This window comes from Rhopalosiphum padi, chromosome 1, assembly GCF_020882245.1.
Source record: "Rhopalosiphum padi isolate XX-2018 chromosome 1, ASM2088224v1, whole genome shotgun sequence".
NCBI lineage: Eukaryota > Metazoa > Arthropoda > Insecta > Hemiptera > Aphididae > Rhopalosiphum > Rhopalosiphum padi.
Genome location: NC_083597.1, coordinates 45421767 through 45438241, shown reverse-complemented (window position 1 = coordinate 45438241; position 16475 = coordinate 45421767). Strand labels below are relative to the sequence as shown.

The following is a 16475-nucleotide window of genomic DNA, read 5'->3' as shown; positions in this document are numbered from 1 at the left end:
TTCGAATAAAAGTAATTTCGATTTCAATTAAAACATTTAAATAATGTTCTTTCGTTCAGCATGATTCCGTTGTGCGAAAATAATTATTACGTATATTATTTCGAAGATAGACAATGAATGTTGAGTGTACCCGAGTAAACGCGTTATCATCCCCCGGCCATTATCCGATATATCACGAATGTATTCATCGCATATGCACTGATAATATAATTAGGTACTTAGGCATATTATTAACACGTGTTAGATTGAAACACGTTGTATGTTGTTTTCTATGCGTCGCTGAGTACTGTCAAGACGTTCAGCATAATTTTGATAGTTTTTTGCGCGTTATTTTCGTCCACGTCGGTCGTCGCGAAGAAACAACATGACGTGTCATCAACGCTGCAATTTCGAGTAATAAAAAGTGAAATGACATGCGTATTTGTGTGATATTATCGCATTTTGTACAATTATTAAAACTAGACGACAGTGAATTTTTTTTATCTTCAAACTATAATAATATAGTATATGTATATTTGCATTTTGTGTGTATAATAGTTGGGTACCTAATTAAAAACGTACATGGTACATGTATAATATGTATATGGTCTTCAAAATTACGACGCTAAAATACTATATATACTATATTATTATATTATTATATTATATTCCGCTTTGTACTGCGTCAAGTCATATAATGTACTATACCCTATACCTGAAGAATAATTAATAATAACTAAATGCTATAATATGAGGTTTCTATTATATTATGATATAATAATTAGATTTACAACAAACATGATTAATTAATGCATTTTAAGTTAACTATAGTAACTATTTTGGATATTAACCTTGAGTATTAAGATATTGAATATTTATTCATTGATAATCCTGAAAACAATACAAAATATTACATATAGGTGTATCAACAACTAGGTAATTTCGAAAACAAACTAACCATTTTTGGCTATACTTTACTTAATATTTTTCATTCAAACGATAAATTTTATATTTTGTTATTGATACGATTTGAAATCTATAATTTTATCTTCGATAAAATAATATATCCTTATAAAATATCACTGAATATTCTTCGAATGCTTTAACTAAATGTCTTGAAAAATTAAATCAGTACAAAAAAGTACTATACATATAACGGATATATTTGTGTATCCACAGGAAAGTGTTTAAAGAATTTAGAAAACGCATTAGAGTTTGAAGATGTCGTTGACATTTTGTAATAATTGTCATCTGTAACCTTTATTGAATTTCATTATTTTAAAGAAGTCGACAAAAGAAAAAAGCAACTTTGAGTGGCTGTGCCGAGACAAATTTTGTCATTGGTTCACTTTAAACAACGTTGACGGTTTTTACTCTGGGTTTTACGTTTAATTGGCTTTCGTTCACTATTACAGGTCCCTTTTATGTACATACCTTTACAGAGCCTTATTAAAAAAGGAATCTTTATAAAAAAAATCTTTATGTTCTCTTGTTCTATTACGCGTTGGTATTTAATATGAGAATATCTTCGTGAAATAATGTCACCCTTCGTCGTATAATTACTGTATTCTTTGTATGTACTCACTCATGTGTGCGCGTATGTGCGTGTGTTTATGTTTATATTTTTTAATAATAGTACCTACCGTCGCGGAGAGAAATAAAGGTTTTCGCATTAATAATAATTGTTTACCGGTCGGGCGAGAGAAAATTTAATGCTCGTTTTCTCGCCTTTCCTCGAGATATATAATATAATATATATACGAACGCGTTTAATACGTCGCGTATGCATATATATATATATATATATTATGTATATGTATATACGGTTAAAGGTCGGATGGTTTTTTTTCTCGTTTTGTTTTTATTTTTTATGGTATGGGCCTATCGCAACCGTATAATGTATATAAAGCGGAGAGACCCTAGTTTTTCATGACAGTGTTGTATATAGATATACGCTGGTGCTGTATTATATAATATATATATACATGTATATATAATATAATATATTTATTATATACCTAAATATACACGAATCATTGCACAAGAGATAATGCGCTTTTCCTATACATTATTTCTTTATGTACATATATATTTTGGTATTATTATTATCGTGCACAAACACCGGAAGTAGAATAATATTCTTTTCGGTGACTACCAAGTGACGATGTGCAAACGGTGTCGGGAATAAAAGGAATAACCGATACACGTGCCGCTATTACTGTGTACCTTATACTATCTATTTTAATTACATCTAAAGTGCAATGCATATATTTTTCGTATATAATATATGACCCAAATTGAAAATCATAAATAACGTTTCGTCGGTTATATTATACAGCGTCTTAGTTCAAAATGTGATTGAAATCGAGTATTATTAATCTTATTATTATTTGTCATTCGAGTAGATATGTAAATACTAAATTCAAGTAGAAAAATGTTGTGTCTGGAAAATGGATTAACATTATGACCATTTGTGTAGCTAAATAATATTTTAAATTAGTTATAAACAAAAAAAAATGTGTACATTCATACATTTTATATATTCGACATTTTTTCTATCTACGGAAATACGAAATCCTTCCGCTGTATTAAATTTTTGAAATTATTTGAAATTTATTGTTAATGATACTCTGTATAAGTGTTTGTAAATATTTCATACATTATTTTTTTTTAGTCAACAATTTGAAATACTTTTTATTTTAATTATTGCTCGTTTACTAGTCTTTAAAATGTAGTAGTTTTCCGAAACTGCATAACCTTGTTTAATGTATACGATTTATTTAATAAAATAATAATATATTGTATTATAAATTTATAATACATTAAACTTTTTAACGATAAGTTTTTTTTTAAATATTCTGAATCCATTACCTATCTATATACTAAGTAGTTTAAAAATACCATTACTATGGTTAATATATAAGAAATCACAATGCTGAAAAAACTTGAATACGCCTTCCTCTATTTTGTTTTCTATTCACCTTATTTTTTTCTACCATTTGTCTTACATTATAGACGAATCTGGATTTTCTTTCAGAATGTTCGCCACTAGGAATGTTCAACACTCAACCGTATGGTATTTATAAAGAAAAACTTTACTAATTATATTGGAACACAAAACATCAGCTGCTTAACTGTTCAAAGTTTATCGAATAATAATCTTAAAAGTTTAGCGGAAATCCGTATATTTAATAAACAATTTTTCTTTAAAGCTTAAAAATTAAACCACACAAAAAGTTTTTGGTACCTATAAACGAATTCAGAGAAAACAATAATTATTCTTATAAATATGTTACCTATATAGATAATTATATACTAAACGGACATTACTAGTATAGTTTTGTTTCGACAAAATCCGATATCAATCAATTTTTGTTCTTCTTTTTGTATATATAAAAACATTGGTGCATCTTCCTAAATAAGTGATTTACAGTGTGTAATGTAGGATATGTTCTGAGGTGCTTTTGGTTATGCAAACCTTTACGTATATTAATACGATTTGGTAAACTTGCAGTAGATCGAATTATAATGTGTATTCAATATCGGAATTTATCGTTATATATATCATATTATATAATATATAATATAGGTATATAATTAATGTTTAGTACGTAATTCATCAGAAAAAAATAAATTTTTTTATATACTTCAATGTTTTGTATTAATATTGTAAGCCGCATACAATATATACCAGGTATTTTATGTAAGTGTAGTTTGTGGTATAATATAAACTGTATTATTGTTCAAAAACCTTTTTTTAATTAACATTATGCAATTGGGAAATTTTAAATGTTTTTGCTACTTTTTATCTCGGTTGGACGTTTGATATTAAATGATTACATTATCATTCTATTTTGGTCGAATTTTACTACAGCCGCATTAGCGTATCCGCTGGAAATTATTATTATTAAAGTTGCAATATTTTATTGGCGATCACAGTATCACACAGCAAACCACGCAGCCATCCGTCTTATGGTCTCCGAGTATTGTTTTTATTTTTATTCTGTACACCCTGGGTGTCGACGGTCGACCGATCAGTACTTCGTCACATCAATTATAGCCCGTCCGCGTACCGAAAATCGGATTATGATTGTCGGCCGCGGGATTCTATGCGCATTTTCACTGTCGACAATCGTTGTTTCACGCCTAAACAATCATCCTGGGCGTAGTGTGTAGTATTATTGTACCCAATAATACCATGTATTAACCAGTGCAGTGGCGTGCACCATAATATATTATACGTACAGGTATGTATATAATGTACACACTATATATATATATATATATATATATCAGTAACCGCTATTTGTTCTAGCTGAGAAACACTTATAGAAAATGATTTATGACCGTTTATGGATTTGTGCGCGCGTAACGATGATTTATTTTTGGCCTATATCTATACCACCGATGTGTCTGTGTGCACGGCAAGTGTATATCATGTATAATGTATATATATATATATATATATATATATATATATATGTTTATGTGTATGTGTTTGTGCGTTTCAGTGACGATGCGATAGGGTCGTGGGGTGCGTTGTTCGAGGTAGGCACACGCATAACCTGTACCGAGGCGAGTGATTGATGAGTGAGGGGGTTGAGCGCGACTTGCATATGTACCACACCCCCGCGGTCAGCACTGGGAATTCGTGTTAACATATTCGGCTCATAATGACAATCGGCTGGTAGAGAGGAAAGGCGCGTCTGCTTTTTTGACGTGACTCGACGTGCAGCGTATGGTATGGTTATTTTAATAGAATATTAATATAATTTACGTATAATAATTAATTATAAGCAATAGACGGCGGCAAGCATCAATTGACGGTATAAAATCTTAGGTCTAATATAGTATATTATTACGTTATAAATATTACTACCAGCGTGGTATATTCTACGCCGAGACGTGCGCCGCTCCTATATATATATACAATTCACTTACGTGCCTCGTGCGATTAATTTTTTTTTTCTAAAGAAAGATATTCATTTACCTTTCTCCCCGCATACACATTATTATTATTTAATATACCTACCGCAGATTTTAACTTTTTTTCTTCTTTCCAACCCTTGTGTGACAGTGTTCCTTGTTTACCAACAACGTATTACGCAAAATACCGCCTTTTGTTGACATAATAACGTAAATGGAGATTTAGTGCAAACTTCGAAATAATTTATCCAATGAAAGTCTTTTTTGCATGTATTATATGTATATTTTTCGTCAATACGCCTTTCAAAACTGACAATAACTAAATAAAATTACTAAATCCAATTTGCTCTGATTAAAATATAGCACGTTCTAAATCTTAAATAGCTTTTTGGTATTAATAAATATAATATTGTTATCGAGCACTTCTATTCTATAACAAATACATTTTACTTCATGTGGTTCTAAAACTTAATTATCATAATGTTACATATATATTATATAGAGTAAATAATATAATAAAAACATACATATACATATATAATATAGGTATTTTACAAATATTTTCCTACGTTTTTTTGTATTTTGGTTTTTATATCTAATTTAAACATAATTTTTTTCCTATACTGTTTATAATTCATTTTATTTTAAAATAATAAAATACTTTTTATTCATATACCTATTTAAAATATTTTAACATTCATTGCATTACCATGCAAAAAATTCTTGATTGTTTTTAAGATAACTTGGTGGAAATAAAAATATACCTTTTTAAATATATACATTATATATTTATAGTATTGCAAGTATATATTATGTAAATGTAATGGCTTATGGTTAAAAATAATATTACGTATAAAATATTTAATAAAATAACTAAGATACATTCTGAATCACGGTGTCTGCAGTATTTTACGTTAATATACGATGTGCACTATATACAATTTACTTACAAATATTTATTTTCAACAAACATGTAACAAATTCACATAATATGAACATTGTTTTACATTTGATCGACAGTTTATTTTAATCGATTATATTGTAACATGCCAAAAATGTTTGTATACTGTATGAATTCACGTGTGTGCTACATTATAACCAGGATAGGTGTGTTGAGTTCTCTGTTGACTGTATTATTGTTTATAATATTATCTCGAATAAAAATATATGATTTATCTTTGGTGTATAATCCTCACGAGTGACGACCGAAAAAAAATAGATTAAGAAAATAAACAACAGACAATAACGGACAATGAATTATGTCTTCGCGAGTTTACCAGGACCGCTGTACACTTGCACTCCGGGACATCAAGTTGGTTGGTGCGGACGTCGGTAAATACTAACGTGAAAATATGATTTATGTTTCGGTGGGTTTCAATTTTATTCTACTTCCCGGTAGTCAAGTTCAAGGGTGAGTGATTCATTATGTTTTTTTTCGCTGCAGACCTCGCAGAAATTCTCATTTCCGACGGTTTCTCGATTTCCGGCCAACCGCGTGTTTGTGCGGCACAGTTAATTAGAAACGCACTGCGCCATCTTTCGCGCGTATAAACAATGACGTTGTAATTTTGTTTCTATAATATATAATAATATGTATTGTATAGTGTGTGTCTCGACATATTTCGCTACCGACGTTACTAACGTCTTAAGCCGAGTCTCGGTTGCTGTGGTCTTTATATTATTTCTCGTGTATACTGTATATTTCAGAACTACTGGGTTTTGCTAAAATATACTTCTGTGGGTCTTATATTATATGCGCGTCAGTTAATTCGTTTTTAACGTAACTACAATGCCAGCAATGTATATTTTCGAACTATAATATGAAGTTCCAATAATATTATTCACTATCTTAAATACATTTTCTAATTATTTTATGATTTAAACGCACCGGCCATATGTCATATGTCTGATCAGCGGAATTGTATGCCATTATTAGGTAAAATAAATTGTGTGGTTGTAAAATGTGTTATAGGTTACAAGTACATACGATTGTTAAAATACTATAGTTATTTGCGCAGTAAATTATCACCGGTAATTTCTGAATTTCATATTCAATTAATATAAGAATCATACTAAGCAATAAGCATATAATATACATATATGTTTACACACACGCCATATGATAATATACTGCAAAGGTTTCCCGGCTAGAGATGAGATATCCAGTCTTCGTTGTAAAAACTTAATGTCCCTGCCTATACATGATACGAGCAACGAATAATATCATATTATAAATGGTGTCGTAAAATTGAGTTCGAAAATAAAATCGTCGTAAAACCGATGAATTCTACCATGTACCTACGTGTAATAAATGTGTAGTTTTCGATTTAAATTTCAAACACTAGTAGTTTATAGATCGACTCGTTTCTGTATTGTTTTAACGAGCAATGTTTACAGTAGTTGCTTGTACACAATATATTAACACGTTAACGTCGTTGAGCATAATAACTGTGAGGTATACAAAATCGTAATTGTTTGCTATTAATGATAATCATCTTTCACTCGATCGTTGGGGTCACACGTAACGTATAATGCAATATTATTGGACCTTGCGGATGACGACAATATTAATTGTCTAGTAACAATCGAACCGTGTTGCAGCGGTGCACGAATTCCGGTTAAGCTTTTGCGTTTGTGTATGTATAAGATACAAAACGAACTTCCGTCTCGCCGCATACACGGTGAATCAGCGTGCCAAGTATCGGTTTAGCGTTTGCTCCCGGTCTAATTAACACTGTAGACCGCAGCAGCGTGCAATCCCAGTTCCGGATAAACATTTCCCTGTCACAGTAAGCCACTGCACCGGGACCGGGCGAGTGTGTGTTTGATAATTGTCATCGATTGATCGCCGACGTGTATATGTCCGAATAACTGTAATATATATAATTTAAAATATAATACACTATTACACTGGTTAGGTTACGAAGCATGTGATTCGAACGAACGCGTTGAAATCTGCAAAGGATGATATATTTTTTACAATACTCGTGGCCCCGATAATACAGCGTCGGCGTCAAGGTGACATTTAAAAATAATACAATTAACATGTGCGGCAACTTAAATAGCTATAGGTCTTCAACTTGAGTTATACTATTTAAAAAGAGAACGACGGATATACAGGATATGTAATACTGTAATAGTAAAACAAATTAATAACACATTTTTTCCATTATAATATTATTTGTTACCTACTTTCATTTTAGTTGATAACGATTTATATTTCGAAAAAAATATATATGGACATTATTTTTAAAGTCCTCTTACTTTGATTATTAAATATATAGGTTTCCCAGTATCCAACATTCTGTATGATACAAATAACATTGTACAGTGATGTGATTAACTGATATAAATTCAAGTCGAATATTATCATAATATTATTCGGTATTGTCTTGAAGGATATCAACCGTTAGGGTTCTTAAATTGAAAAATATAACACAAAAACTTGATAAATACTTATTAAATTGTAAAAAAAAAAAAAATATACTACTACTAATAATAATAAATTAATAAACATTTTTAACAAAAATATACATTTTAAAGTTTGTGTGATCTGATATGTTATAATATCATAAAAATAAATTGGGCATGATATTTTGACGAGTTGTAATTCAGTATAATATACACCTTACATATTATTATTGTTATTATAATTATTGTAACATTATAGGTGGGCATAACATGTTTGTATTTCAGCTTTTTAGCTTATTATAAATTATAATATACAGAGATAGCGAGAAGTTAACATAAGACAGATATAACCGACGAATCAAAACGTCACAAATATTATTGCGAGTAGGTACGTTGTTATTATAATATATGATACACACGACATACCTATACACGAATAATAGATTTATGGTTATCCGACTACGGCAATAATATTATTATTATTTTGTAGTGACAGTCCGTATTACACCGCTGACGTATCGCCTCGGGATACTTATAGTCGTATAATACGTTCACCGACCGCAGCTGCACGTATACTTGTTATATACTCGTATATAATACTAAATTAATCCATTTTTGCACAAGTCGCTGACCTGTACTTGTCTGTTGAAGTTATTAGACTTTTTAATAACTAATAAGTGTATTATACAATATTAAATATGCTGTAAATAAATCGTATAGCCACATTTAATAGTTTAATCTTTACTTTGTTCATGTATAATATTCGTCTAACATAATTTTCGGCTGATAATAATTTTAATGGTCTTCGAATTGGCCATTAGTGTTTCGTACAAATGATTTCCCAGACAAAAACTTGTAGTGAAAGAAGTGATTTAAAATGTTTTTGTCACAATGACTTTTGAATGTTCCTATATACATTATTATAATATTATATTTATATAAGACCAGACCCTGACTCGACGACGACTGATTAAAATATGACAGCCTTTCTACAATCGCCATCAGCAGAAACCCGCGAGAGACAAAGACCAACGACTGGATGAGGTGTGTATGTTTTGCGTGGGTAGGGTTGTTCGCTGTCATGGTCGGCAAACTTTATATCCTCGTAACGAAGCCGCTAGTGAATTATCAGCCGTTAGGCAGTGACTTTTGTGCACTGCTGGGTGATCGGAGCACCGGCACCTGCAGCACCACCGGAATAAAATGTCTGACTTCCGGCTCGACGTGTACATATAGTACATATACACACTGTCGTTTCCGTTACGCCGACCCACACCCGCCGTTGCTGAATTGCCATTCGAATTGGATATATCACGGGGAACGCTTCGCGGGCTAGAACAAAAGCGCCTACGTTTTCGGTGTGTGTGTGCATATATATAATATATATATATATATATATATACTACATTTTATATGTAGGTACATGAACGATAGTAATAATTCTTATATAATATACAATAATATCACCGTAACAAACATGCCGGCTACCTACGCAAATCTCGAAACACCGTCTTTCCGTTTCACGGTCGCGTATATAATATAATAATACACACGGACGCGATGCGTATAAAACAATGATCAAAAACTATATACTGTTTTATGTGTTTAATACGTGTATTATATTCATATAAGTATATTTATGTGGTACACTTCGTGCAGTGTGTTTAGCAGGAAAAGGGAAAATAGGTAGCATTATCCTGCAGCATATAATTGTGACGACCAGATATTCGACTTTTGAAGACGCATACCGATCGTCAAGTGTGTGCGTACAGGCGTATTTTATACAACAATAATAATTCTGCTACGCCGAAATCGTGTTTAGTGGACCGATTTTGGAAGTTAAATCTTCGCGTTCAGTGAGATGAAAATAAATTAAGATGAATGTACATAAACATATTATAAAATATAATGTTACTCGCGCGAAAGGACGGTCTCGAAACAATTTCATCGTATTAAGCTCTTTGGAACCATTATAATAGGTATATTGTGTATATATATATATATATATATATTGAATGATCAACTTTTAATCCTAAAAATATGATTTAAATTCAAAGTGTTGGTACCTACTATTATAAATTATAAGCCCGTGTAATTTTGATAAAATTAATTACGTTTTTTGTTTTTTTTTTTTTTTTTAACACGTAACATATACTTACCACGTTTGTGCCAAAACCGATCATGTTTTTGACAAACCACCGTTATTATCGGTTAAAATCGTTATGGTAATCTCAGATTAATAATCTGTAATATATTTGTTATATAGTCATTTCTGGTATTTTACTCACTGCACTGCAGGTAACCTTTTCATAAGGCTGTAATTCGCAGAACGTTTAAAACATAATAAAAAGTACTGAAGTCTGTAATAAAATAGAGAGTAGCCGCCGACCTGCAATTACCGCTGACGATTTAGATGTGTACGACAGTCGACAAGTGAATGTTTGCAATATGTGCATTGTCACGGTGACATTGTAACGTATGATAAACAAAATTGAGATATCCGTGCGAGACTTAAATCTCTTTCAACTGAAAAACTCAAAATTTTTAATATTATTTAACATTTTTGAAAATTATTGTTTACATAATTTGAATTTAATTAAAAATATGAAAACTATACCGATTCATCCGACTCATTTAAACTTTAAATTATTATAAATACTCATTCGATTTCAAAATTATATTACGAAAAAAATGTTATTCCAATAAGTGAAGAACTTTTATAATAATTATGATTATAAATAGTAAAAAAAATATTTATTTTAAAATGTTATTTATCATGATTTAAAATTAGATAAAATATTATTTTTAAACTTTAATATCTATAGGTATAAAAATAATGAATCTCTTACATATGTTACAAGAATCGCCCTTTATAATATATAATTGCTGACCAACCATTTAAAAACAACAAGATATCTAAAATATCGATCATGTTTTATAACAATATGTAATATAATAGCATGTTATGGTTAGAATGGTTATACTATTATAATACGAATCCACGAGACGCTCATTAAATTTAAATAATTATATCAGTTATGCAACATATCATTTTGAAGTGGTATAATTTTGTATATTTTTCGAATCATTCTTCCATTTCGTCTTTAATATATGTATATTGAAAAATGACACAAACTTAACGTCAAGTGTTTTATGTACGAATCGCCTTCCGTGCATAATATATTATGACGTGTTATAAATAAGTATTAATGCATCTGCGTTTATACATATATTAGGTATACGTAAATTATGAGGGATAAAAATTGAAAAATTACACATATTATTTAAAATGTTATTCTGCGTATGCTAATAAAAATTCTATTATTCTTATGTTTTCCATTACTACTTTTTATAGCTGTTATTCTGAGAAAATATTTTTCATTAGACATAATATAATATAGATTTAATACATCAAAACGATATTATGGAACACGAGTTATTATAAAAAAAACATAAAAGTAAGGTCATTATGTTTCGGTAAAAGGGTATAAAGTTTGTTTGGTCTTAATAAGATTTAATTATTTTATTTTAAATAAAAATTATAGTATTACACGCACGACGTTAAAATGAACTTGTAGTATATTTTAATTTATTATACATTATGTACCATTTAAATCCATTACTTTTTGAATTAATATTTTTAGTTTTTAATCTCGTTATTTACTACCTACATGACGGCTAATAATATTGTAACAAACGCCGTGGTTCAAACTTTGTTCAACATATTGTTTTTTTTTTTTTTGTTTGTTTGGATTTTGTTTAATTCGATAAAAGTTTTCGGAAATCGAATAAGTGTTTAAAGCTTTTAAGTCGTGTGACTTTCGTTGTATATGTTTTTTTCGGACCTTTCGAAATGAAATAGTATTGTAATCCAAAATATAGCTATTTGGTATAGGTAACATCGGGATTACGCGGCTTAGCGGTGCGCATTATTTTGCGCCAAAATTATAGCGGGTTATCCCACAGCAGGTAAACGTGCTAATAGTTTCGTTTATCGATTCAGAAATAACGATTACTGCGTGTTACGTTTTTAGCTCTGGACTAAAAATGTGCAGCGAACAAATCCGATTTTGGTATTATATTATTTAGTCTTACCCCGACGTCCGAAGTGCACGTTTTCTGTAAAAAAAAAAAACACAATAATAATAATAATAGTAACAATAACGACAAAATAACACCCGGTCTGACACAGTTTTCACTAATGACGTTCGCACGCGCGAGACTATATATTGTGGTTTCGTATAAATCACTTACGGACGGTGACACGAGCGTGTTTTTATATATTATCATTATTACAACGATATTCGCTCAGTCGACGCGTATATTCAGTAAATCACACATAATAATATTGTATAAATGTTTCGTCCCGGCCGTACACAGTACTCTACTAGCTATTATTGCTGTAATATTATTATATGTGTCGATACGAGACGAGTACAGAGCAACGGTTCGATATAACGTGTATATTATATTCAAATTCGATTTCAAATAAGCATTCGCACTCTGTATAATGCGTGTGTAACACACATAGGTCGCCGGTTGAATACGTAAACGATCGCGAAATCATTACGAATTGATGAACGTAGAAAAACGTCTTGCATCAGACGCTTGGAAAAATCGTGTTACATTCGGCGAGAATATATATAACCGTTACGATGAAAGCAATAGGACATCGCGTAGTCCGACCGAAATATCTCCACGTCATCGAAATCCCGGAAAACGTTACGAAACACTGCTCGGGAAAAGGAAAAAACCTTTAGGGACGAAGTTCCATCACGTCTCGAACCTCATTAGTAGCGAGTCCCTCGGCCAAAAATGTGTACGCCGTTGAATTAACTCCTAATGAAATCTCAGCGATCCTTCCGCCCTGCAAATATACGTCTACCAGTCTTTGAACCCGCGCAGTACGTCTGAGCACATACGAATGGTTCGAAATTAGTTTTGATTATAGAAAAAAAAGTTTAAAACTCGGTCCCCGTGCCCTTTAGTGCACAAGAATTTTCTTTCTCAAAAATTCGCTAGTAAACGAAAACTTTAAATTCACTCTCGTCGGTTCGATAGTAAAAATGCTAAAGAAAAAATCTACATCCTGTTTGTTATAAAATTATTATTTTATACTTATTAAATAGGTCACATCGAAGTGCTAAAATCTAAAATCTTACAATATAAATTGTATAGTGCATTGTCGTTCTATAATAATTACAGTATGCATCCATTCGAAAAAATATTTATGGTAGTAGCAACTAATATTTCGAATGGTAATAATGTACAACATGTGTCTGATGTGCATTTTATCTCCATGCCAATTGCGTTTTGAACATTTTATACAATATAATTTTTCATTTAAAAGCTCAGATCAATTAAAACGTATTCGTAGTCAACCAATTATAACCATTTGCCATTTACCATTAACCTACATTATTTAATGCGCAATAAAATAAAAAATATGATATATAGTGCTTTTAAAAATTGTTTTAAAAAAAATACTAAAATTCATAAAGTTAATTATATTGAAATAACAAAATACCAACAAATAATACTAATTTTAATAGATTTTTACCGAGATAACGTTTGTCAATTTACTTTTATTTAAGATTATTGTTTATTATATCATAAATTATAACGTTCTGTGGTTAAATAATTGATGCAACGATATTGCAGACAATATATGCTTGTGTATTCACTACAGTTTTTTGTTTTTCGCAGGCCAGTCATGAGGGAACAACTACGGTTGGAGTCGCTTACGAACTTTCCGCGTACGTCTCGGCCACAGCTGCCACTTCCGTCGTCGTCCGACCGCCACTGCCGCCACTGATAGCTGGTATCGTGCAACGCTGTTACCGCAACATTAACGCGCCCGACGCCCGCACCACCGCCGGCGTCCGACCTGTGACCGCCGCCACCACCACCACCACCACAGAAACAACAACAGTGCTAAGGCACCGCAACAGCAGCCGCACCGACACCGCTGCAAAAGTCACCGCAACCGTAGCCCGACGATGAAAATCGCGTCGTACCTTTACCGCCGCAAGTCGGCACTGCTCAAGGGCCTGGTGCTCGGATGCACCGTCTGGCTGACGGTCACCGTGCTGCTCTTCATGGAAGACAGGCGCATCACGCCCGCGTCCAACGACCCGTCCGCGGCCGGCGGCTATCAGCAACAGCAACCGGTGGCCGCGGCACAACGGCGTCTACCCGACGATGCGGACGCCGACAACCGATTGTTGGACGACGAGTTCCCACTGGAGGGCGGCGTCGAACAGCAACCGGCCGCCCCAGTGGTCGTCCAGCAGCAGGCCAGCGGCCGGACGTCGTCGAGACGGTCCCAGGGCGGAGCCGCGGCCGCGGGCCTTCAGAACGGCGAGGGGGTGCTGCCGCAGCCGCACAATGGTGGCGCGGACGACGAGGGCCGCAAATCGTACGGCGAAATGGGCAAACCAGTCGTGTTGCCCGCCAACCTGACGGCCGACGTCAAGAAGCTCGTCGACGAGGGCTGGAAGAACAACGCGTTCAACCAGTACGCCAGTGATCTCATATCGCTGCACAGAACGTTGCCGGATCCCAGGGACGAATGGTGAGTGGCCTTGTCGTGCTTATAGACTTTTTATATACACTATATGTAACGGACATCACTGCGATTTATTAAATATTATTATAATGCATTCGTCCTGCAGCCTAGATTATGATTTTTGGATGTTATTATATATACGCTTAAAAAACCCGTTTTCGAATATTTGGGTTCCAACGATGACGGTTTAATATTTCGTTTCGATCGAGTATATTTATTTTATAAGAATGCGAGAAATTTAAATTTGACAGAGTTTATTCCGAATAATCCTATTTTTATGTGAGTACTAAAACTGGTTTTAAAATGACGTAAAAATCTGAACGTTTGAGTGGCGTAAGAAAAGCAATTTTCTTCAAAGTTGACATTCTATTTTATTTTGTTGTCAAAATTCGTTATGCCGTTTTTAGGTTTAGTTTCTTATATTTATGCGTATTGCTAGTTATTACTTGAAATCTAGTTCATAATATTTAGATCACGTTATAATTGCTTATAAACTCAAAATATTTAATTTTATTATACTTATTGTGTTGCGTATAATGCCATTATTTTACAAGTACATGTAATAGATGTACGGATAAAAGTTAATTTTTAATTTTCTATGTTTCTGGAAAATAACTGATATTTTTCAGTTTATATTTCAAATTAGAATTTCATATTAATCATTAAATTAAATTATATATCTAAAGAAAATTCTCTCGTGTTTCATCATTTGTCATTTAAATGACAACAAAAAGTTACGACTTATATCACTTTGAATTTGATACCAGACACTAAAATAAGAAAAATCATTGTTAGTTACAGAAAACCAATATGAAATAAATTGAATAAAAGCCTGAAACTATATTATGTATATCATTTAATGCCTCTATTTATTATCAAAACACCGCGTAAACTTTTCAAAATTGTTTCGGATACCAGCCAACCGCATTATATTATTATTTTTGTTATTATTTGAGTCAAATAGACTAAAGTCAAGTTTACGTCGAGTATAATATGTTGAGTAGATTGGTATGGAGCCGCCAGATCCTTAAAACCACTTTTTTACGTTTTTGCAGACACCTATCACAAACTATATAATATGATTATACATATATAACGTCCGAACGTGAACTTGGAGACTTTATTTTATTTCCACCATCGTAACCAATCCTTTTAGCAGAGCCCTATGGATTTAAAAATAAACATATTTATTCACTTTGGATTATGTGCGTTTAATTCTAAGGATTAGAGTTTTAAGTAGATATATGTATACCAGCGCACAACAATAATATATATATATATTTTTCTCTATACCACATTCGACAAAACTTTTATGATACTTTAATTGCATTTATTCGAAAATTATCGATATAGCTCGAGGCTTATTGAAATTAAAATTGTTTGATAGTTAATGTATTTTCTTTTTTAACTAGGTAATATATTTAACATTTCACTTTTTTCTTAGTTATTAAAAACACAAACAAAAATATTTAGACAATTACCATAATCTATATTTGTAGACGTTAGAGCGATATATAATAGCAACAGTTACATATAACCATCAGCCGTTTAATTTATTTTAAATGTTTATTTGCTTACAACAAAAACTGCT

At 31.9% G+C, this 16475-nt stretch overlaps 1 protein-coding gene across 4 annotated transcripts in view; it reads left to right on the top strand.

Annotated features, from left to right (window-relative positions):
* LOC132919436 (putative polypeptide N-acetylgalactosaminyltransferase 9) overlaps positions 1 to 16475 on the top strand; it is a 120481-nt gene that overhangs the window by 38460 nt on the left and 65546 nt on the right. For 3 of the 4 annotated variants that reach the window (XM_060981061.1, XM_060981071.1, XM_060981042.1), the window contains exon 3: positions 14023 to 14890. In XM_060981061.1, coding sequence (XP_060837044.1) covers positions 14316 to 14890 — 575 coding nt within the window. In that variant the 5' untranslated portion in view covers positions 14023 to 14315. Of the gene's footprint in view, positions 1 to 4522; positions 4721 to 14022; positions 14891 to 16475 lie in introns of those variants that run through there. The other variant, XM_060981052.1, reaches the window with a different exon arrangement.